Here is a 25,300-nt window from a genome sequence, read left to right on the forward strand (position 1 = left end):
TTACCCATTATGACAATCATCACAGACCATCGATGAAGCTAATAAAAATACATACCCATCTAAAATCTTTAGTGAATGGTCAGCTGAATGAACAACTCAGAGATTGATCTAACCCAACCTGTAGACATACCCCATTCTTCAAGAATATTTTCCAAGAAACCAACTTTTACAAAATTTGAAAATTTAAAGTAGCACAACCACAATAGACAAGCTGGTACAAAAAAACAACTTCTTTTATTCTGATTGCCAAATTATTTAAGGCAGGTATAAAAAGAAAGCATTCAATATACATTTTACATAAAATAAACTAGATTACAGCATAAAACAAGTAACCAGGCAATGGCATTATATTCTCTCTTCTAAAACTGGATAATTGTAAACATTAAAAAAGACTGCAGGACTATTCAAGTAATAGAACAATCACAGATGTCTTGTGGTATGCAGGTTTTCAGGTTATTTGTCATTCAAGATTAAAAGAGACATTTTTATTATTCACAGATGTTCATTATTTACTTATATTGTTTTATACATTATGTACAACCCTATTATTTACTTTAACTGTGGTACTGGCAACCCCATGCCTTCCATATGTATATTTTCACAATACACAATTACAATAAAACAATTATTACAGTAACATTTTACATGGATGCATCTTAAAGGGAGCCACCAAATAGACATCTACATTGTACCAAAGTATCGTCATTACAGCCTGTTTCTTACAGCCTGCGGCCAATATGATTAGTTTTCTGCAAGTTTCAGGCACATGGATACATAACATTATTTACATTTTAGGGAAAAATAATCAAACAGCCATTGGTAGTAAACACTATTCAACTTGACAAATACATTTTACTGGTTGGTGTGCAGTTTAGCAGCAGACCCTACACAATTGCGAGCCTGGTTACCGATACAAAAAAAAAAAGTAAAGAATATATATTTATATTTATATATATTTGTGTGCATGTTAATATACAAAACAATGCTGTGAGCCACGAGCGTCTAATTACAGGAACATGTTACTCTGTTATAAAAAGAAAAATCTGAAATTTACAAAAAGAATAAATGAACAAAACACGTAATGATTTTTTTTGCCTGCCACTTAGGCATTCTTATATAAACACCATGGAACTGATGTCTGTAATAAATTGCTCTTCCATGTGATCCAGTCACATGATCTAATGTACATTTTCAATGAATTCATTCCCTGAAAGAAAAAAAGACAGAAAAAAAAATACATTTAAAATAGATGTATTAAGCGTATAATACAATACATAATCAGGAATCTTAATATTCACATTGACAGCACATTATTTTGCCTTACATTTAATTAAACATAAGGTATCTAAAGGTTTGAAAAGACTTTCTCAGCCGTCTCTTGGGTGCCCTTTACTTAGTGATAACTTCAGACATATAAAGTTTCATTGTTGAAATAGTTCCCATCTTAGATACAAATCTGTGTAATATAACCTACTGGCCATTGTAAATCTACGTGACAAAAATCTTTGACTGTACAAGATCAAACAGCAGAGAGTGGTTTCAGCATGACATTTAGCTAAAATGTTATAAAGTGGAAACATTTCTCATTTAAGAAGGTAAAATACTGTAACTGATGGCTTGAAGACTTCAATGGAATCCTTTTTCTGCACCCTAGGTAACTATCTGAATCATTTCTAGAATATTTTACCATACATTTCCTTATAATCATACATTTTTTTTATATTCGCTCAAAAAATGGGAATAAAATTAAATACAGTCTGGAGGATCATTATGAGTTATATCCCTAACAGGGACTATGAAGATTTTTTTTTAATTAACCAAACAGCAAGTTTAAAAGAAATCTATACTATTTAAAACAGTGTTTCACGACCCCAGTCCACTATCAGATCATGAATTGTGAGTATTCCATAAAGGAAACGTGGGTAACAGTTTCATGAACTATTTATACTATATGTAAAATACTAAAAACATGACCTACTGGGGTAATGGAGTAGAAAAATCCTCTTTTTCAGGACTACGTACTTTATTTAGCATTCATGCCTGCTGATAATGACTCGATCACTGACTACCTAGGAAACATAGTTCAAGCATTATTTAAACAGTCAAGTCTTCTGTAGGAATTAAATGATTCTTAAGGTACCTTCACACATAACGATATTGTTAACGATATCGTTGCTATTTGTGACGTAGCAACGATATCGTTAATGAAATCGTTATGTGTGACAGCGACCAACGATCAGGCCCCTGCTGGGAGATCGTTGGTCGCTGAATAAAGTCCAGAACTTTATTTCATCGCTGGACTCCCTGGAGACATCGCTGGATCGGCGTGTGTGACACCGATCCAGCGATGTCTTCACTGGTAACCAGGGTAAACATCGGGTAACTAAGCGCAGGGCCGCGCTTAGTAACCCGATGTTTACCCTGGTTACCATGCTAAAAGTAAAAAAAAACAAACACTAGATACTTACCTACCGCTGTCTGTCCTCCAGCGCTGCGCTCTGCACTCCTCCTGTACTGGTTGTAAGCCGGAAAGCAGAGCGGTGACGTCACCGCTCTGCTTTCCGGCTCCCAGACAGTACAGGAGGAGAGCAGAGAAGCAGAGCGCAGCGCTGGAGGACAGACGGCTGTAGGTAAGTATCTAGTGTTTGTTTTTTTTTACTTTTAGCATGGTAACCAGGGTAAACATCGGGTTACTAAGCGCGGCCCTGCGCTTAGTTACCCGATGTTTACCCTGGTTACCGGCATCGTTGGTCGCTGGAGAGCGGTCTGTGTGACAGCTCTCCAGCGACCAAACAGCGACGCTGCAGCGATCCGGATCGTTGTCGGCATCGCTGCAGCGTCGCTAAATGTGAAGGGGCCTTTAGGATATTTAGTGTTAGGTTAGGTTCTCAATATGCAAAAACACAATGGATTTTCTAATGTGAATTCACTTGTGAGAAAACAGCAGTATTTTACAGCGCCAGCCAAGGGCGTGAGATTTTACGAAATCTTACACATACTGCAAATTATATTTAGATAAAAAATTGACAGGAGCTGTGGATATGAGATCCGCAGAATATCAATTTACTCTCCAAGTGTAGGTGGATATTTCACCCTCTGCAATAATATCTGCAAAAGTAAATAGCAAATACCACTGCAGATGTCCCTGCGGCATCTTCGCTGCAGGAGGTACGGAGTAAAGATGCAACATGGGAATAAACTTTACATACCTAAGAACAATAGCCCTATGACTAAATATTTTTACAATTATTATTATACAAAGTACTACATTTAGCACAACATAAGCACCAATCTAGCTGTTTTTTTTTTCAGTGCTAGAGTGGTGCTTCTAACCAAAACTCCCTGCCACTAGTATTATACTTATTAGATGCCTTCTTCACCTTCTATCACCATCACCCCCATTGGTCTACCGCAGTTTGTGACCTGCCAGATTTCTCAACTGTTAAAGAGAGAGTGAGTGGTAGGTTACTTTTCAATACAGGTCTATGAAAGTCTTATTCTGGCTCTCATAGACTGGCCGTGAGCACTTGTGACACTTGTGACCAGCACCTCTGAATTCTGGCCAGTCGGAAGTAGCGGTCACAAGATGGTGTCGTGGGAATGGGGAGCCACTGATAGAAGGTGAAGATGCCGGCGGTAAGTATATGACTAAAGTCAGGGACCTTAGAATTGTAGCGCCACTCCGGCACAGAAAAAAAAGGCTGTGGTGGTGCTTTAGGCCATTGTGAGAACTTTGTGTAAAACTCCTATCTCCCTAAGCCTAGCAAAAGAATGTAAGCTAAATGGTAAATTATGCAGTGATTTAAAAAAAATACTTATATATCTAAGTTCTGTAACTAAAGCTGTCTTCATAATTTCAGATGTAACATTCTGGATGGTTTGCTTAAAGGAGTTTTCCCACAAACAAAACTTATTTGTAATCAATACATCTTGGAATAATAATAAGTTCCACAATTGGATGTATTTAAATAAAATGTTCCTGTGCTGAGATCTTATAAATGTGCCCCTGCTGTGTACTGTGTAATGGCCGTGTCTGACCACAGAGGGACATGGTCTGATTAAACCACAGCTCCTGGGCAAGGGAGGCAGCAAAATACTATACAGACGTTGCAGCACGGGATCACAACTCTTCCTTTCTTTGAGGTAAAACATTTCCCTGCTTCTTGTTAAACAATATTTTACTTCAAATGAAGAATCAGCTGTGATCCCCTGCTGTCCTGTCTCTATACTCTTTTGCTTCCTCCCCTGCCCAGGAGCTGTGGTATGATCAGACCTTGTTCCTGCGCGGTCAGACACGGCCATTACACAGTACACAGCAGGGGTACATTCATAAGATTATCTCATAGCAGGAACATTTTATTTAAACACATCCAAATGCGGATCGTATTATTATTCCAAGATCTATTGACTAAAATGAACTTTTGTTCAAGAAAAAACCCTTTTAAGGCTGATCTGTTCTATCTAAAATGGTGCATTATAATAGTTTTCTTTCTGTTATTTTAAAACTTATCACTTTAATAAATGTTTGATCCGCAGTTCTTTTTGTCTTTTTAAGGCAAAATATATGTGCCAATCACATTTACGACTAGACAATGATCAAATATTACAGTTACGGGTAACCTATATTACACTGTAATGAACAAATCAACAACATCATGTACAGTACCTATGCGTTACATCAAATGAGTACAAACTATATATAGGGAACTTTTAAGCATTTATTTTAACAGTAGCTCAAATTACAGCTATAAAACTTTTTTCAGTTTCTAAGGAAACTCAAATTATATAGGGGGTGCACTTTAGAAAGGCCTTAATTTATTATAAGGCAAGCTTTGGACTAGGATAAAAAGATGTCCTTGACAGGGATAACTGGTTAGATTTCACTTCACAAAGCTCACTGCTACTGAATAAAGCTTACATTGGCGTTCCTAAAAAGGAAAAAAAATTATCTTTCATAAAAAAGAAATCAAATTATAATGTGCTCATTAGCATTTCCTTGGTGTCTGCCTAGAATTGGCATTGAAAAGATAGTGAATACGCAGACACACTGAAATTGGATTTTTATTAATTTACCTGCCAAATTCCCAATACTGAAAAGTTCCACCACTCATAATCTGTAAGTGCATAAGTATGAATAAGCGAGTGTGTACATATATTATATACATGTTATATATATTATATAGATGTATATTATACACACACAATCTCGATTACTAGGAGACACTCTAATTACCTTCTTTGTGTAGGAAACATACCGGATGCAGATGCCTGAGCAGCCACCTGCTGAGTGGCAACAAGGGTAGCAGAGGTCAACCCTAGAGGAAAAGCCCCATGTGAGAACATTCACTTGAATGCAGTGCACATGCATCACAAACTCTGTTCCCTTTTTACATATAGAATAGTAACATCATCAATAGGATTAAAATAAAATATTTAGTTTTTACTTTTTTTTGGGGGGTGGGGGTGTTGGTGAGCTGTGGAAAAAAGCACATGTCCACCGTTTAGCTCGGTTTTGAGTTGTGATAGTTAACTTTGACAAAAGAAGTTATATACTTTTGATATCAGATGCGCCATGGTATTTTACAGAAAACAAATCTTTTATTGCAGACGGTTTAACCCTGCTGTTCTGTTCGGTCTGGGGAGACCTATTTTGAACTTTGGTATTTTTGGGGGTGTTCAAGATGCGGTTCTGAAACTTGTGGTTGATTGACTTAAATGAGGATGGGTCGGTCGGCCACGGGTTTCAGAGCCGCATCTTGAATATTTTAAAGAATATTGAAGTTCAAGGTCGGTCATTTTTGACCAACAGAACAGCAGGGTTAAGAAAGCATTTTGTAGTAATGTCCATTATGATTTTTTAAATTTCCATGCATCTGGTTGATATTTTATTTCTCACTATTTGCCTTACTTTAATGCATGCAGAGCACTTATAGTATTTGGTAACAAAGACCTTTACACATTGAGAAGCAAATGCCAACATTTGCAGTATCTTTATTGAACAAAGAAAAATAACTATAATATATATTCAAAGCAACCAGATGTCTCTCAAAGTGAATAGAAATTCTCACTGCTTTGTACATTATTGGGGGGAGGGGGTGACATGCACACAAATTAAACTTTGTATACAATGACATTCCTACTTGATCAAGGATAGAAAAAGAGAATATGAATTTGTTTTAGTGTGAATTATTTGGACTCTGGTTACAAACAATCAGAAATAATCGCAGGATAAGATCATGGCCAAAATGAGTTACACAACCATTAGCTTCACAGAGATGTGAATGAATACAAACTTAAAAAATGAAAGGACACTAACCTTGAAACGGGTCATATTGCCCTGGTATCAAGGGATATCCCATGCCAACATGTGTATGATGATGTGTATGGAGATGTCGTTGGCTAAAAGGAGAATGCCGGTCTCTTTCTCTCTCACTCTCTCGCTCCCGTTCAGTAGAAGCTTTTTCTGCCAACTGTGTGAGAAATAAAACAACCACTTTAGTATGATTGTATTAGGATGGATCAGTTTTATAAAATACATTATTTTTTGTTAATTTTGTTACTAAGGAATGTTAAGTTTGCTATAGATTTGGACTTCAATGGAAATGCCAAACATATAAATTGTGGCACCTGCTTAATATCAATAAATGGTATCTGCTCAAGCTTAAGTATAAGTAAGGTGGTCGCCAAGCACCAATGTTGTCTTTCACTTATTTTCTATCTAGACCATACATGTGGGGAAAAAGCTCAGGTCGCAAAATCAGCAACCAGTATATAGTTATCTACCTTATTACAGTAATCTAATCTCTACATTGTCCTGTCTAGTAGACTACACATAGAATTAAATACATTATATTTTTCTAGTCAACAGTTTGTGCCAAAATATAAGAATTTCCATTTATTTTTTATTCTAAAGATGAATTAATTTAAAACAAAGATCTCGATTAAGACTCTTGTAGCTTATATCAATATAGGAGTGTATGAACTTACAGCAGGAGACTTGGTGCGGTACTGGTTTGCATGTTGCTGTAGTAAATCTAGTGCTTTTGATTCAGAAGTTGATTTGGAGTTAATGCTGGGGCTAGTGCTGGCTTTCTCAGATTCATCTCTTCCTGACACCTTCCCATAAACATTGTAATGAGGAAATCCTGGAGAAAGGTATGCTCCTGTGCACCAAAAATGTAACAAAATGCACATTAACAGAAGGAAATTACAATATTTGATGAAATATTATCTTGTCAACATCATTTGGCAAAATCTGAATTTGGTATATATATATATATATATATATATATATATATATAATTTATTATAGCGCCATTTATTCCATGGCGCTTAACATGTGAGGAGGGGTATACATCAACATTTAAATTCGGAATATATATATATATATATATATATATACAGATCTGGCAAAAATAAAGAGGCCACCACATCAAATCTCTGTCATGGGCAGCCCAATCTCCAGACCTGAACCCCATTGAAAACCTCTGGAATGTAATCAAGAGGATGATGGATAGTCACAAGCCATCAAACAAAGAAGAACTGCTTACATTTTTGTGCCAGAAGCAGTGTGAAAGACTGGTGGAAAGCATGCCAAGACGCATGAAATCTGTGATTACAATTCATGGTTATACCACAAAATATTGATTTCTGAACTCTTCCTGAGTTAAAACATTAGTATTGTTGTTTCTAAATGCTTATGAACTTGATTTCCTTGCATTATTTGAGGTCTGAAAACACTGGGGTTTTTTGTAATTTTGACCACTTCTCCTTTTCAGAAAAAAAAAACGAAATTTATTGATTGGCAATTCAGAGGCATGTTGTCAGAAATTTATAGACTAAATGAACAATTTACATTTTACTCAAAAATATACCTATAAAGAGAAAAATAAGACAAATTGAACATTTTGCAGTGGTCTCTTAATTTTTGCGAAAGCTGTATATAACCTTTTTATTTTATTGGGACTATAAAATGCAGATTGTTAAATTTCCGGTTCCACTTCCAAATGCCTGCCATTTTGAACTATTGTCTTCAAACTTAAAACAGATAAGAATGCTTGACTAAGCAATAGTTGGAAGTAACACGCAATTCCCACAGGAATTAGTATTTCTTTTAAGTTTATTGAGGCTACTAAGCAATTCAGAACTTTCCCTGAAATTCTCCGCATATGACTGAAAATTAAATAGGTGCTGTATGACTAAAATCCTATTTTTTATTAAATTTATGGAAAATATTTATTTCTTTTCAATAAGAATCCTAGAAAGAAAAGTATGGCAATATCAAAATATTTATAGAAAAAGATCATATTAAGACAGGCATAAAAAGTGTTGCCAATATCAAAAAAAAAAAATATATATATATCCAAGAGAAGAGTTTGTTTAAAGATTAATTAATTTCGTATTGTAATATTAAGAATAATTTTCTTAAACAAAAGTATAAATTAAAAAAAAATCACCTGGATAGCTATGCATTAAAACAGGAGACACCGCCCGATATGCTGGATGGTTTGGATCATACATCTGTGTATACGGGTATGCATGCAAATATTGAATATATGATTGATGCTGCTGACTCATAGGCGATGAAACAGCAACTCTTGCATTTCTCGAATCCTTCCAATTTACAGGAGTTTTCCGATCATCATTTTTACTCTTGCTATCTTCCACTAACTGAGATTCAGGGCGCTTGACATCTTTGGCCTCCTCTTTTGTGACTTGTAATGGAACTGGTACAACAGTCTCTTTAATGGGAGTTTTTGAGTTTTCCTCTTTTATTTTTCTTTCACGTTCTATTTCCTCGGCTTTTTGCTGCTCAAGATACTTTGACTGGTAAATGTAATGGTGCCATGATCGGGAATCAGACTCCTTAAAAAAAAATTAAATATGTGTTTAAATAAGTATAGTTGCTAGCAAGCTATCATTTCGATCCTGTGGAAAAATATGTAAAATTAACATCCAAAATGTTATTGATTATATTTTTCCTACTACCAATTAGAATTTACTTGATATGGATGAACAACATTTTTAGATATTTCAAACTTTTCTTGAGAGCTATTGAGAACTATTCTCTATCAATTATCTATGCTAGTCCTCTTCATATTAAAATGTAAACTTGCATTCATCCATAGTAACTACAATCTATATTTATAAATGCAAAAAAATAATATAATGGAACATAGAATTTACTGTAACTTTACTTTGATCTCTTACCGGTTTATATCTTACAGTTGGATCTACTCCAGTTTGTTTCATAGAGTCCATGACAGATTTCATTTCCACTGCCTCTTTTATAAGCTGATGGTTCTCCATTTGCTTTGCTTTGTAGCTATCACACTGTACTTGGTGATGATTTGATAGGAGTTGGGGTTTTACAGAATCTTCTGTTTTATTGGATATTGTCAATTTTGTGTTAATCTTAACTTGCTCTGGAGTTGAAGGTGCTTTTGAAATTGTAGATGATGGCATATTCTTTAGCTTTACATCTTCTTTAACTAGCTCTTTAGGTGAATTGTCAAATTTTCTCTCGCAATCTCTTCCTGTTTGTGTCATTTTTTGCTCAGCCATTCTCTGGTCTTCATAATATTTTTCATACTGCTGTCTATAGGCTGGATTTGATGCAATTAAAGACTTTTGGTCCATATAGAGACCATATGCATACTGTCCATAATAAAGTGACTGGGCTAATGCAGGGTGTCGTTGTGTAATGACAGATTGATGCTGAGGTGGCAAGGTACTGGGATTAGCTTCAGTCTTTTTAGCATCTAAGCTTTCAGTCTTCTCTTTCTTTTCAACTTCTTCTTCTTCCTCTTTTTTACATTTTCCGCCCTGGTTAGTGATTATATTTCCATTCACTGGAGTATTGGCCTGGCCAGGGTGTACATAAGATGGTGAATAGTAAGGGTCATAGCCATGGTAGTATGGAGAGTGAGATTCTTTTACTTGAGATGATTGTGAAATGGGTGTAGAATGACCCTTAACAAGATTGTCTTTATTACATAAAATATCCGCAGGAGAGCTAGTCTTTGACCGCATACCTTCTGACCTACTGTCAGAGCCCCCATCATCAGCAGCATCTGAAATATCAGAATATGCAGGACTATTTGTCTTCGTAGTAGAACTATCTCCACCATTTTGTGTCAAGACGTGCAATGGTGCAATAGTAGATTGTCCATTTATCACAGTGCTACACTCAACCCTGGAGGCACTTCCTATAGATGGGCTTGGTGCATTGTCTGTAAATGTATACACTTTATCTGCTTCAGCTTTAATACTAGCCATTCGGCTTTCTTGAGTTTCTGGCAGTCCATTAGTAATAGAATCACTCTTATTAATATGTTCTTTTAAAAAATGTCCACATAAATCTTTGGGAGATCCTTTTGAATCTTCCACTTTGCAAATTTTAGATTCGTCCAGAGGACTTAGTGCTTCTTTACTTTCTTTTTCCTTTAATTTTCTTTTGTCCTTTTTCTTTTTGTCTTTAAGTGATGTAAGAGAGGGATTTACACTGCTTGGCTCTCCCATAATTGTTGGCTTTGGTTGAATAGGTTTTAATGGGGGACTCTTTGGTGTTGCCTGGCCAACAGCAGTAGTTAAAGATGGCAATCCTGGCATTGTGCCTGTTGTAGTGTTTGTAAATGCTGCACTAGGAATTGCTATTAATTGAGGAGGTGTAGGAGCTGGCGCTGGAGCAATTGGCCTAGTGGTTTTAAGCTTTGAAAGATTTTTATCAACCTTGCAGTTTGATTTTTTATTCTTTTCATTTTTCTTATCTATTATTCCCTCTGCTTCCAGTTTTGGCATTTCTACAGTGAGACTGCCATCTAAAGCACAATTGTCCAGTGTAACTGACATGTTGGATATGATAGGAAGGCTATTAAGTTCCACATTCAATCCTTTCTTTTTCCCAGAAGTTTTGCCAGTTTTTGAATTGCTAATTTGATTAGTGCAATTGTTTGCCAATTCTCTTTTGCCTTTTGGTGTACCAGGAGCACTTTGTAAACCAGGAGACATGGGCGCTTTTAATTGTTCCAAACTTGTGCTTGACTCATTGCATTCAAGTGCCACATTGCTTAGTGCCTCCTCACAATCTGAAACTTTATCCTCACTGTCTTGCTCAAATTCCAGCTTGTTGTCTGAATCCAAATGTGCATGTGCCTGGTGATAACGAAGTCCGTTTATGTGCTTATATTTTTTGTTGCAATTTGGGTGTGGACAGTCTATTAAAACTGGAGAAGAGCAGCCTTGGTCCAAAAAAGAGTCATTTTTTCCCTGTGGGGTAGTTGGCATGCTACGAGAGTTAGTTCGAACTCTCTTCCCTGATTTATTGTCCTCTGAACTGGAAGTCGGGTCTAGCTCCATTGCAGGCCTACTTTTCCTTTTACCAACAGGTGAAGGACTCATTTTAATATCCTCAATGACACAATTTGGTGGTGTCCTACGTCCACTTGTATTAATGCTTCCGCGCCTCCCTTTCCCATTTGCACCACCTCTGTTTTTATTTTGAAGTCCTCTAATTTCTGGAAAATTTACTTCACTGCCTGGGGCAGGTGCTGTTGCTGTAGCTGCAGACCTTGCCCGTTTCCCTCTACCACGACCTCCACGCATTTCAAGGTCACTTGTTGGTGAATCACAAAACCTAGAAATGAAATTCCACACTTAGATACATATTCAATTATTTTATGAAAAAGGTTTACAGTTTATACATTCTAAAACATACAGCATTGAATAAAACAAAATATGTAAAAAAAAGTTTATCATATTTAGGAATGGTTTATCATAATTGAAGGAGTAATAGGCTTTATTGATAGTCACTAGCTTACCTTGGAGGAGCCCAGTCATGCTTTGTGCAGTCCAATAAAGTACCAACATATGTTTTATTCCGCCATGTGACATTCACAACTAGTACACCTGCATATAAAAAGAAAATTCATTTAAATTTACGCATTTTTCCAGATTAGGAGTAGTTTCAAAGATTCAGTTTACTATGTTTTAGTAGCTGTGGTTGCCTTGCTTCCTTTTTTTGGTTTTAGCAACCTCAGTCTAAAACCCACAGGAAACTGTATATATGTATGCACAATCGAGATAGGATTGACAGCAGGAAATATTTTTGCCATGTCCTGCTGTAAAACACTACCTTTTAGTGTTACTATTATTACACATAATTGCTTTCACTTAACAGTCAAACAGAACATCTAAGTGCTAGCTTACAAAATGAAAAAAAAACACAAAGTAACTTCTGCATTTAACCATAAAAGAAAGTTTTTTCCTAAAAAAAAGTTAGGTGTTTAAAATTGAATTGGTTTATAGATTCCTCATAGAAAGAATAATTATGTTGCATGTACAAAGATATTATGAACCCCTAAAATATTATTTAGTATTAAAGAAAATCTGTCAGTAGGATCAATTCTCCTAAGCCATCTATATAGCCATGCAGGTCATAGAAAGTTGAATAAGATGATGCTTTGATATCTATAATCTGATGAATGGCTTCTTAGAAATCAATTGTTTAAATATTTAAATGTGCTGTTAAGATCCATGGGCCAGACACTGATCTTCCTGAAAATCTGCCTCCACAGCTTATTGTAAACGAAAGGAACGTTATGAGTGTGAGACATATAATAACTGACAGTCTGCTCTCCTGATCTACATGTCTCAAACTAGTAATGCCACCTTTCATTTAAAAAAAAATGCTCTGGATGCAGATTTTTCTGGAGATCTCTGTCCTGCCCATATATATTAAAAACTAATTTACATATTAAGAAAAATGTGGATTACTCTGGAATTAAACGTTGGATTGCAGATATCAAGATATCATTTTGTACAACTTTCTATGACCTACCTGTCGATATAGAAGGCTTAAAAGGGTTGATCCTACTGACAGATTCTCTTTTTATATGCTAAAAATGCTCAATATAAAGTGCTTTTTTCAGGGCAAAATGAATCAGGTCTCATCTATAACAACCAATGAAGACAAAACAATAGGTTCACCTTTTATATGTATGACACAGATTTTTTTTGACTATTGTTTTTGTGCACAGCCTATATTGATACTCTTTTGTAAAAATAAATCATGTTCACCTATGCAATCCATCGACATTACAACTGATCTCTTCTTTCTTCTGCGATATATGTTCAATGTACTCACAATAGGTTCTGCTGATCTGAAATATGACATTGATTTTCCAACTTGTGGCCTAATGTGCTGTCCAATTAAATTAGATGTCTCAAAAGTTTACTGCTTGATGTAAATGTACAGTGAAAGTATAATGAAAAAGTGATATAAACAACCTTAAAAACTTGCAAAACGTGACATAATAAACAGTAGCAGGAATTAACTAGGCTGACCCAGATACACATTTTTGCTTCTATCTTTGTCTTGCACAGCATGTTCCAATTGGGTCATTTCATTTCATCATTCAATATACAACCCTAAATTACCAAAATTGCCAAACTTTCTAGTAAACCTATAATATAAAGCTATTTGTATTAGTAAAAGAATAAAACATGCCTGAAACGATAAATTGACATTGCCAATACAATCTCATTAGCCAACGGTAACTTCATGCTTTGTTTTGAAAATGGTATTTGAGATTTTACTAATAGTCTGTTATTTCTACTATGTAATAATGCTGCTTCACGACTCTTGTCACACAAAGGCAAGTTTTGTACAAGTCACAGAAGCAAAAATATTTGTGCAGTTCCCTGTGACTTGCTATTGTGAGAATATTTTTGAGCTGCAATTTGTCCGTAAAAAAAAACTACATCACGTACATGGCACACATGTGAGCTGAATGTGACTGGAGTTCAATTTTTTTGTAGATAATGTCACCTGCATCCTGTTTTCAAAAATCCAACAGGGATATTTTTTTGAGACAGCCAATTAACAACCATATGAATTCACAGGTCTTCACTCATGCCAATTGGAAATCAATAAATGCACTGTTGTAATGCAACTTTACAATTATATACTGTGACAAAATTCCTTGTGTATCCCTAGCCTTAAGGTACCGTCACACTAAGCGACGCTGCAGCGATACCGACAACGATCCGGATCGCTGCAGCGTCGCTGTGTGGTTGCTGGAGAGCTGTCACACAGACAGCTCTCCAGCGACCAACGATCCCGAGGTCCCCGGTAACCAGGGTAAACAACGGGTTACTAAGCGCAGGGCCGCGCTTAGTAACCCGATGTTTACCCTGGTTACCATCCTAAAAGTAAAAAAACAAACGCTACATACTTACCTACAGCTGTCTGTCCTCGGCGCTCTGCTTCTCTGGTCTGGCTGTGAGCGCCGGGCAGCCGGAAAGCAGAGCGGTGACGTCACCGCTCTGCTTTCCGGCCACTGTGCTCACAGCCAGACCAGAGAAGCACAGTGCCGGGGACAGACAGAGGTAGGTAAGTATGTAGTGTTTGTTTTTTTTACTTTAACGATGGTAACCAGGGTAAACATCGGGTTACTAAGCGCGGCCCTGCGCTTAGTAACCCGATGTTTACCTTGGTTACCAGCGAAGACATCGCTGAATCGGTGTCACACACGCCGATTCAGCGATGTCTGTGGGGAGTCCAGCGACGAAACAAAGTTCTTGACTTTCTTCCCCGACCAGCGACAGCACAGCAGGGGCCTGATCGCTGCTGCCTGTCACACTGGACGATATCGCTAGCGAGGACGCTGCAACGTCACGGATCGCTAGTGATATCGTCTAGTGTGATGGTACCTTTACACATACAAAATCTAAAGAAAAACCTAGTCCAAAAATGTAGCACAAACATGCATCTATCTCACCTTATCTTATCTAAATCCATGATACTAATTTAAATATATTGAAATTGTAATATATCTAATATTTTTCTGCTGCCCCTGCTTTAATTAAGGTTTAATTGGACAATACTTTTTAGAAATGGCTAAGGTAATAAAATTAGAACATTTTCAGCTTAAAGTGTAAAGCTATTTTGCAATATCTAGAACAGCTGCTTACCAGGCAAGAATGTGTCAGGACCTAGAGTGCCTTAAAACTACTACCAACCTCTTATATTTATAGCACAGGAATACGCCTTATGTATTTTGAACTCTACAAAGTAAACCGAATGACTGTGTTACAAAGTCTCTGATCTAGCACATATGTATAGTTTAAATTGCTTGAAAGAAAACATAAAAGACACAAGAAGAGCATTCAAAGACTAATATAAAACAGAAATCTTGCACAAATACTTAAACTAACTCCTTAGTAAAAGGCTTTTATTATTTCCTTTTCCCTGAGGGCTTCAATATTTTCAACATAAGCCAACCAGAGTTTGGTCAATGCTTGCCACAAGCAATTGTCTGTGACTTGTTGGACTGAGATCTGAGGCTAAAGCCTTAGAAAAAGGAAAAAATGTTGTTAATGTTTTAGTTTTATCTAATTATTACTCTATTGTTGATAAAGCTTTCAATGGGAAAATCATTAACTTTAAATAAAGGTTAAAAATTATACAAAAGATAGAAAATGTACAAAATAAAGAAAAAGCCAAAACCAGGTCTATGTACAGTATATAAGCCACTATAAATAGTTATAGTCAAAGACAACTGCAGAATACATTCGATCAGCTGGCTCCTCAAAAATATGCTGAAAGTTGCTACTACATATATTTCCATGATGGATACGATAAAAAAAACCTTGAAATGAATGCTTGTTTTTTCCTGATGACAAATGTATGTTGGGGAACATGAGGAGATCCCCACACTTATAAGGTGGTGATGAGTTGATGGAATTTACTGAAAGAGATCTCAAGTTTATGTTCAGGAGAGGTTTTTGGTCAATGTTCAAGTCATGCTTAAAGAGAAAGTATTGAACATTGCACTGATCAGAAACATTTGATATTCCCAACCTCATGGAAAATCTTCTGCAGAACATTTAAAATAGAAATTGGACATAAGATCTATGCTGAGCCAGGAACATATCTCTGAGAAGATTTTTGCAGATTTCTCTATAGATATATTGTTACTATTATAGCGCCATTTATTCCAATAATTAGAGAAAATGTGGAGGGCACCACTTATATGATAATGAAGAAGATTTTTAAAGTGTGGGGTTCACCCATGGGCAGTAAAAGAATGCCCATATAACTAGGGAACACCCAAACAAATTAAAGACTCAATTTATTATGGAAAAAGCATGACACTACAAACACAACAATTTAAAAACATTTAAAACAGTTCTGAAAATCCCCAAAGGCCATGTCCAATAATATGAATCATGGACATCCCGTTACTACCAAAAATATGCTCGATGCTGTGTACATGGACTCAACAATAAATGTTAAATACAGGAAAAAATATCAATAAGAGCAGCCCCCATCTATTCACAGTACCATATAAAATATGTGGTGGGAAAGGGTATATATATGCATATATGTCCTGTACAAAAATAAATAAAAAAAATCAGCATACATGGACACAAATAAGCACACAATAAAGACCATGCTCGGACAAAAAGGGGATAATAGTATCCAAGATGTAAAACAAGGTCTTGAAAGAAAACTTAAATGACACATCTAATGACCCAACTGTGTGTATCTTGTCCAATGCCCCAGTCCTGTTGCTATACAAAACCTGTTATCCACCTAGCAAATGAAGAGACAGAGAAGGAGACCAGTGCTCAGATCCCATGAATGGGACACCTGGAAGTCCAGCAAAGAGCCATGTGAGCAAGAGGTAGTAGTAGTTGTTTTTCACGGCGGTTTGTCAGTGACAATAAAGTTGATTTTAGCTCCAAACTGTGCATGCGTTGGAACGAAAATGTATGCAGCTGCGCATTAAAGGTCTGAGGAATAGAATAAAGTTTGCTGAAAATCCAGCGCAGGCGCAAAACATACAATTCCCATACGAGCAGCCGGTATACCGGCAACAATCACCCAGTATACCCAGTATACCCGGGACAGGAAGCAGGAAGGTTGAGCCCAACAAAATCATTTTTATACCCTGCCATTTATTCCATGGCACTTTACATGTGAGGAAGGGTATACATAGTAAAAATAAGTACAATAATCTTAAATAATACAAGTCACGACTGGTACAGTAGGAGAGAAGACCCTGCAAGTGAGGGCTCACAATCTACAAGGGATAGGTGAGGATACAGTAGGTGAGGGTTGAACTGGTCGTGCAGCGGATTGGTCAATTGATGGTTACTGCAGGTTGTAGGCTTGTGTGAAGAAGTAGGTCTTCAGGTTTTCTCTGACCTTTCCCAACACCTGCGCACTGCAGTACTTTGCTCTGCCCTCAATAGAGCAGACAAAGTATGTCTGCGCAGGACCCGTGACAGGAAGCAAAGATGAAGACATCATCATATGAAGATGGGTGGAGATGGACCAGGACTGCGACACCCATCAAACCGGACCACATCGTGACCGCCCCTGGGTAAGTATAATCTAACTTGTTTTTCTTATCTTTCAGGTTACATCGAGGGCTTATCTACAGCATTACAGAATGCTGTAGATGAGCCCCTGATGGCGGTGGCCACAGCTTACAGGCCAAAAATGGGGTGACAGATTCCCTTTAAAGCTGTATATTTCTGTTAATGTTGAGGATTATGGCTTACAGCCAATGAAAACCAAAAAGTTATTATTTCAGTAAATTAGAATACTTTATAACACCAGCTTGAAAAATTATTTTGAAATCCGAAATGCTGGCCTATTGAAATGTATGTTCAGTAAATGCACTTAGTACTTGGTCGGGGCTCCTTTTGCATCAATTACTGCATCAATGTGGCATGGCATGGAGGCAATCAGCTTGTGGCACTGCTGAGGTGTTATGGAAGCCCAGGGTGCTTTGATAGCAGCCTTCAGCTGGTCTGCATTGTTGGGTCTGGTGTCACTCATCTTCCTCTTGACAATACACCATAAATTCTCTATGGGGTTAAGGTCAGGCGAGTTGGCTAGCCAATCAAGCACAGTGATATTTTTATTTTTTAATCAGGTATTGGTATTTTTGGCAAATATCTTATTAATACCTGATTAGGTGCCAACTCATGCTGGAAAATGACATTTTTATCTCCAAAAAGCTTGTCGGCAGAGGGAAGCATGAAGTGCTCTAAAATTTCCTGCTAGACGGCTGTGCTAACTTTGGTATTGATAAAACAAAGTGGACCTACGCCAGCAAATGACATGGCTCTCCAAACCATCACTGATTGTGGAAGCTTCACACTAGACCTCAAGCAGCTTGTATTGTGGCCTCTCCACTTTTCCTTCAGACTCTGGGACCTTGATTTCCATATGAAATGTAAAATTTACTTTCATCTGAAAACAACACCTTGGACCATTGTGCAACAGTCGAGTTCTTTTTCTCCTTGGCCCAGTTAAAATGCTTCTGGCATTGTCTATTGGTCATGAGTGGCTTGACATAAGGAATGCGACACTTGTAGCCCATGTCCTGGATATGTCTGTGTATGGTGGCTCTTGAAGCAGTGACACCAGCAACAGTGCACTCCTTGTGAATTTCCCCAAAATTTTTGAATGGCCTTTTCTTAACAGTCCTTTCAAGACTGCGGTTATCCCTGTTGATCGTGCACCTTTTTCAACCACACTTTTTCCTTCCACTCAACTTTCCATTAATATGCTTGGATACAGCACTCTGTGAACAGCCAGATTATTTAGAAATGACCTTTTGTGGCTTACCCTTTTTGAGGAGTGTGTCAATGACTGCCTTCTGCACATCTGTCAAGTCAGCAGTCTTCCCCATGATTGTGGAGCCTAGTGAAACAGACTAATGGATCTTTTTAAATGCTTAGGAAGCCTCTGCAGGTGTTTTTTGAAATTAAAATTTACTGAGATAATGACTTTTGGGTTTCATTGGCTGTAAGCCATAATCATGAACATTAACAGAAATAAACACTTGAAATAGATCAATCTGTTTGTAATGACTCTATATAATTTATGAGTTTCACTTTTCGTATTGAAGAACTGAAAGAAAATAACTTTTTAACAATATTCTAATTTTGAGAGAAGCACCTGTGTGTGTTTGTGTGTATATATATATATATATATATATATATATATATATATATATATATACAAATACACTGTATAAAAAATATTTTTCAACAGGTGATGAGGCTTAAATTGCTTTAAGGGGTATTCCCACCTGCAAGATCTTAACACGACATTTAGTAGGTGCAATAATAATAATATTAGCAAATACCTTCAGTTGTAAATGTAGTATAGTTTTTATTTGCTATATCTCTTTCCTAATATGCAGGCATTGCAGGACCTAAGGTATAAATGGTTATGGCCGCCAACAAGTAGCTAACTATCACTTTATCAGTGGGCATTACAATGGTTACCAAAGGTCCTGCAATGCCTGCACATGAGGAAAGAGACATAGTGAATAAAAAAAACTATACTACATTTCTAATTGTAGGTATTTACTAATATTATTATTATTACATCTAGTACATATTGGGATAGGATCTTGGAGAAGGGAATACCCCTTTAACTTGTGTTCTAAACTCAATGGCCCTTTATTGACCCTGCTGGACATGAGTGATAATTGCTTAACAAGAGAAATCAAGGTGTGAAAAAATATAAAAGCATATCTATGTCACAGATGTCCTGTGCAAGCAATCATCATAGCTTGTCAAATATCCTCAGAACACTCTACTGTCTGTAATAATAGAGATTTGCTTCTGCAATCTATACAGTTTGTTCCAGACAGGTTTTTAATGTGTCATAAATATAGTTTTTCTACAGATGCGAAATACTGTATGTACTGAATGTGTATTCTTTGCCAGTTTTTTTTTATAATATATTACATTATTATACTTATGCTTTTTAATGAACAATCTACTATATAATTGTCTAAGGGTCACTTCCGTTTGTCTGTCTTTCTGTCTGTCTTTCTGTCACGGATATTCATTGGTTGCGGCCTCTGTCTGTCATGGAAATCCAAGTCGCTGATTGGTTGCTGCAAAACAGCCATGACCAATCAGCGACGGGCACAGTCCGGCAGCAAAATGGCCGCTCCTTCTTCCCCGCAGTCAGTGCCGGCTCCATACTCCCCTCCAGTCAGCCCTCACAAAGGGTTAATGACAGCGTTAATGGACCGTGTTATGCCGCGGTGTAACGCACTCCATTAAAGCAGCTATTAACCCTGTGTGACCACCTTTTTGCTATTGATGCTGCAAATGCAGCATCAATAGTAAAAAGATCTAATGTTACAAATAATAATAATAAAAAAAAAGGTTATTTTCACCCTCCGACGTGCGCGCTGTCCTTGGCAGTGCAAGCGGCAGGTTCCGGTGGCAAGGATGCTATGCGAGAAGGACCTTCCATGACATCACGGTCATGTGACCGCGACGTCATGACAGGTCCTGCGCTCATACCAACCCTGGGACCGGAAGCTGCTGCGTGCACCGCACACAAGCACCAGGACTACAAGGGGGGCCCTTGGAAGGTGAGTATATGTTTATTTTTTATTTTAAGTCTTTTTTAACCTGTTACATATGTGGCTGGGCAATATGCTACGTGACTGGGCAGTATACTACGTGTCTGTACTGTATACTGCATGGTTCTGTGCTGTATACTACGTCGCTGGGCAATATACTACGTGGCTGGGCAATATACTACGTGACTGGGCAATATACTACGTGACTGGGCAATATGCTACGTGACTGGGCAATATACTATGTGACTGGGCAATATACTACGCGGCTGAGCAATATACTACGCCACTGGGCAATATAGTACGTGGCGAGGCAATATACTACATGGCTGGGCAATATACTATGGGGCTGGGCAATATACTACATGGTTGGGCAATATACTACATGGGCTGTGCAATATACTACATTGACATGCAAATTCTAGAATTCCCGATGCGTTAGAATCGGGCCACCATCTAGTAGCTAATAATTAATAATAAAATAAAAAAGAAATTGAGGTCAACGTAGTTGAAAAACACAAAGCTCTGTCACATAAAATTACTCCTTCTTTAACTACCTGCGATGTCATTTCATGAATAATCTTTTATTTCACATGCACAAAAAAAATCATTATCTTGGCTTCTTGAAACAGAACAAAACTATGAGTGGAGGAAGGGTAATGTTTTGATCAATAGTAAGCCTTGCAAGCAAATACATCAAATTAACCTTTTCTTCCCTCAAAGGCACTTTGTAAAACAATAAATCAAAACCACAAAGATCACACATACCACGACAAGCTCTAACAAATGCCGTGTAACTGTAGGTTTTAAAGCTAGGTCAAAACCTATATTATTCAAATGTAAAACAAGAAAAGTAATGTTATATAAATAGTCTGCATAAAGTTTAAAGGGAATCCATCACATTGCACATGTAGTATAGAGAAGGAAAACATTTTCAGAATAAAATATACATTTGATGAGAAATGTTCAGTATAACTTGTAATTTTTTTTTTTTAGATCCTTGGTGCTTTTATGTACAGCTCTGGCAAAAAGACCACTGCGAAATGTTCAGTTTGTCTGATTTTTCTCTTTATAGGTATATTTTTGAGTAAAATGTAGATTGTTCTTTTAGTCTTTAAACTTCTGACAAGAAGTCTCTGAATTTCCAAGCAAAAAATTTTGTTTTCTTTTCTGAAAAGGAGAAATGGTCCAAACTAAAAAAATAACCAGGGCTTTCAGGCCTCAAAAAATGCAAACAAGTTCTAATCATTTAGAAACAACAATACTAATGTTTTAACTCAAGAAGAATTCAGAAATCAATATTTTGTGGAATAACCATGAATTTTAATCACAGCTTTCATGTGTCTTGGCATGCTTTCCACCAGTCTTTCACATTGCTCCTAGAGCAAAAATTTAAGTAGTTCTTCTTTGTTTGAATGCTTGTGTCTATCCACCATCCTCTTGATTACATTCCAAAGGTTTTCAATGGGGTTCAGGTCTGGAGACTGGGCTGCCCATGACAGGGTTTTGATGTGGTGGTCTCTTATACAGTACAGACCAAAAGTTTGGACACACCATCTCATTTAAAGATTTCTCTGTATTTTCATGACTATGAAAATTGTACATTCACACTGAAGGCATCAAAACTATGAATTAACACATATGGAATTATATACTTAACAAAAAAGTGTGAAACAACTGAAAATATGTCTTATATTTTAGGTTCTTCAAAGTAGCCACTTTTTGCTTTGATGACTGCTTTGCACACTCTTGGCATTTTCTTAATGAGCTTCAAGAGGTAGTTACCGGGAATGGTCTTATAACAATCTTGAAGGATTTTCCAGAGATGCTTAGCACTTGTTGGCCCTTTTATCTTCACTCTGCAGTCCAGCTCACCCCAAACCATCTCAATTGGGTTTAGGTCTGGTGACTGTGGAGGGCAAGTAATCTGTTGTAGCACCCCATCACTCCCCTTCTTGGTCAAATAACCCTTACACAGCTTGGAGGTGTGTTTGGGGTCATTGCCCTGTTGAAAAATAAATGATGGTCAAACTAAACGCAAACCGTATTGAATAGCATGCCACTGCAAGATGCTGTGGTAGCTATGCTAGTTCAGTATGCCTTCAATTTTGAAAAAACTCCCTAACAGTGTCACCAGCAAAGCACCCCCACACCATCACACCTCCTCCTCCATGCTTCACGGTGGGAACCAGGCATGTAGAGTCCATCCGTTCACCTTTTCTGCATCGCACAAAGACACGGTGGTTGGAACCAAAGATCTCAAATTTGGACTCATCAGACCAAAGCACAGATTTCCACTGGTCTAATGTCCATTCCTTGTGTTCTTTAGCCCAAACAAGTCTCTTCGGCTTGTTGCTTGTCCTTAGCAGTAGTTTCCTAGCAGCTATTTTACCATGAAGGCCTGCTACACAAAGTTTCCTCTTAACAGTTGTTGTAGAGATGTGTCTGCTGCTAGAACTCTGTGTGGCATTGACCTGGTCTCTAATCTGAGGAGCTGTTAACCTTCGATTTCTGAGGCTGGTAACTCAGATAAACTTATCCTCAGAAGAAGAAGTGACTCTTGGTCTTCCTTTCCTGGGGCTGTCCTCATGTGAGCCAGTTTCTTTGTAGCGCTTGATGGTTTTTGCCACTGCACTTGGGGACACTTTCAAAGTTTTCCCAATTTTTTGGACTGACTGACCTTCATTTCTTAAAGTAATGATGGCCACTCATTTTTCTTTACTTAGCTGCTCTTTTCTTGCCATAATACAAATTCTAACAGTCTATTCTATAGGACTATCAGCTGTGTATCCACCAGACTTCTGCACAAAACAACTGATGGTTCCAACCCCATGTATAAGGCTATAAATCCCACTTATAAAACCTGACAGGGCACGCCTGTGAAGTGAAAACCATTCCCGGTGACTACCTTTTGAAGCCCATCAAGAGAATGCCAAGAGTGTGTAAAGCAGTCATCAAAGCAAAAAGTGGCTACTTTGAAGAACCTAGAATATAAGACATATTTTCAGTTGTTTCACACTTTGTTGTTAAGTATATAATTCCCCATGTGTTAATTCATAGTTTTGATGCCTTCAGTGTGAATGTACAATTTTCATAGTCATGAAAATACAGAAAAATCTTTAAATGAGAAGGTGTGTCCAAACCTTTGGTCTAAATCCTTTCATAGAAAAAATGTGGCAGCACTCACTGATACTGGAGTGAGGAAAGTCTTTATTGAGACATGTAACAAAGCATCTTTACGGCTCGGGGGAAGTCCAGTGACAGCAGGAATGTGCAGGGGTCGACGACGGCCGTTTCGCGCTGTATCTAGTGCTTCTACGGGTTTTTTTTTTCTTTTTGGTTCTTGCAAACCTTTGGTCTGTACTGTATATATACATATACCAAATTCAGATTTTGCCAAATGATGTAATGATGTTAGCAAGATAATATTTGATCAAATATTGTAATTTTCTTCTGTTAATGTGCATTTTGTTACATGTTTTTGTGCACAGGAGCATAGCTTTCTCCAGAATTTCCTCATTGCAATGTTTATGGGAAGGTTTTTGCCAGAGCTGTATGTGAGTAAAACTGTCCTATTGGTGACTGACAGTTATCATTCACTGCATTTAAAGTCATACAAGAAGACCCTCAATCACTGAATAGGACTGAAGACTTCTTAGAGCCAAAGAAATATTGCACTTTTTTTTCCATAATACATTTCAACGTTGGACTTGCATCTTTTCAAGTGAAAAAAATAATTGCAATTGTTTTTTTTCATTTGATAAAGATTCCTGTTTAGCATTGAAACGTGTGTTGGAAAAAAAAAACTCTTCAACTCATCTTGACCCTAAGGATTCCTCATTAAAGCATTGCAGCCTAATATCATTTTGTCTTCCAAATTGGTCAACTATCCTGGAGCAGATCATTCCCGGCCTTGAGACAGCAGCAGAACATATTGTCAAGTGCCCATAGGAATTGTACCTGCACACAACTTTACGCTCCTTGCAAACAAAAGGGTATAACCTGCTTTTTTGCCCTTGTGTTCCCTTACAGTTTTTCTACTCTTTTAACCTTTCACTATTCCTTTAAGAAAAACACTTGAAGCAAACATGGAAGCCGGTGTTTCACTTTAATATCACAAGTATCTTTTACAATGTAAAAAAAAAATAGTGATAATTATATATATGTCTTGTGACTAGAAACAGATTCCGGGAGATTTTTAAGAGCCCTACTGCTGAGCCAAATGTTTGAAGAGTCATTTTCACCACATCCTGTAATCAAACCATCTGGAACACAGCGCTGCGATTAGTCACCCTGAACATTGGGCTTTATCTGAACAAATAATGTACTGCAATGGAGCTCAGGAGATAGGGCAAAGCTGACAAAGAGAAACATAATGAAACACTTTATGCCCTAGTGAGCTGCTGCTACTACAGTCATAAACCTTTGAGACACATTGCTCTGGTGTTAATGTATTAAGCACAGATTAAAATCACTGAATGGACTAAAAATTACTGGTTTAGAAAGGCTTGCACTATTAGGAGGTTCCAAGGATGGACTTTATTCAACATTTATTAATTACATCTCCTTAAGCAGAGAAGTGGCTAAGCAGTATAATTCCCCATATTATTTGTAAATAGCCATTTACATCATTTATGAAATGTCAGGCAATGGGGTGTTTATGAATGTCTATTGCCTAGATAATTGTGGTGTATTATTTTACTCTTTACACTTAGAGCTGGAAAAGCTGCTATGAAGCCAATGAAATATACTGAACGGCAATGCTTTTTTTCTTTTTTTTTTTTTGCAAAGAAAGGGGGGAGGGTTCTTTCTTGCCATTATGCATTCTTTGTACACAAAAAAAATCAAGATCTTTGAAGACCTCCTCTGAAAGAAACACACAGAGAAGGCAA

At 37.2% G+C, this 25,300-nt stretch overlaps 1 protein-coding gene across 7 annotated transcripts in view; it reads right to left on the minus strand.

The window, feature by feature from the left end:
* Positions 1-215: 215 nt before the first annotated feature.
* Positions 216-25,300, minus strand: part of ZNF608 (zinc finger protein 608) — a 116,100-nt gene continuing 91,015 nt past the window's right edge. For 2 of the 7 annotated variants that reach the window (XM_069753712.1, XM_069753703.1), the window contains 7 exons: positions 11,820-11,907; positions 9,211-11,635; positions 8,457-8,865; positions 6,988-7,163; positions 6,317-6,470; positions 5,234-5,315; positions 216-1,207 (listed from right to left, as the gene is read on the minus strand). In XM_069753712.1, coding sequence (XP_069609813.1) covers positions 1,201-1,207; positions 5,234-5,315; positions 6,317-6,470; positions 6,988-7,163; positions 8,457-8,865; positions 9,211-11,635; positions 11,820-11,907 — 3,341 coding nt within the window. In that variant the 3' untranslated portion in view covers positions 216-1,200. Of the gene's footprint in view, positions 1,208-1,978; positions 2,070-5,229; positions 5,316-6,316; positions 6,471-6,987; positions 7,164-8,456; positions 8,866-9,210; positions 11,636-11,819; positions 11,908-25,300 lie in introns of those variants that run through there. The other 5 variants (XR_011318530.1, XM_069753735.1, XM_069753721.1 and 2 more) reach the window with 5 other exon arrangements.

This window comes from Ranitomeya imitator, chromosome 1 (assembly GCF_032444005.1).
Source record: "Ranitomeya imitator isolate aRanImi1 chromosome 1, aRanImi1.pri, whole genome shotgun sequence".
Classification (NCBI taxonomy): Eukaryota; Metazoa; Chordata; class Amphibia; order Anura; family Dendrobatidae; genus Ranitomeya; species Ranitomeya imitator.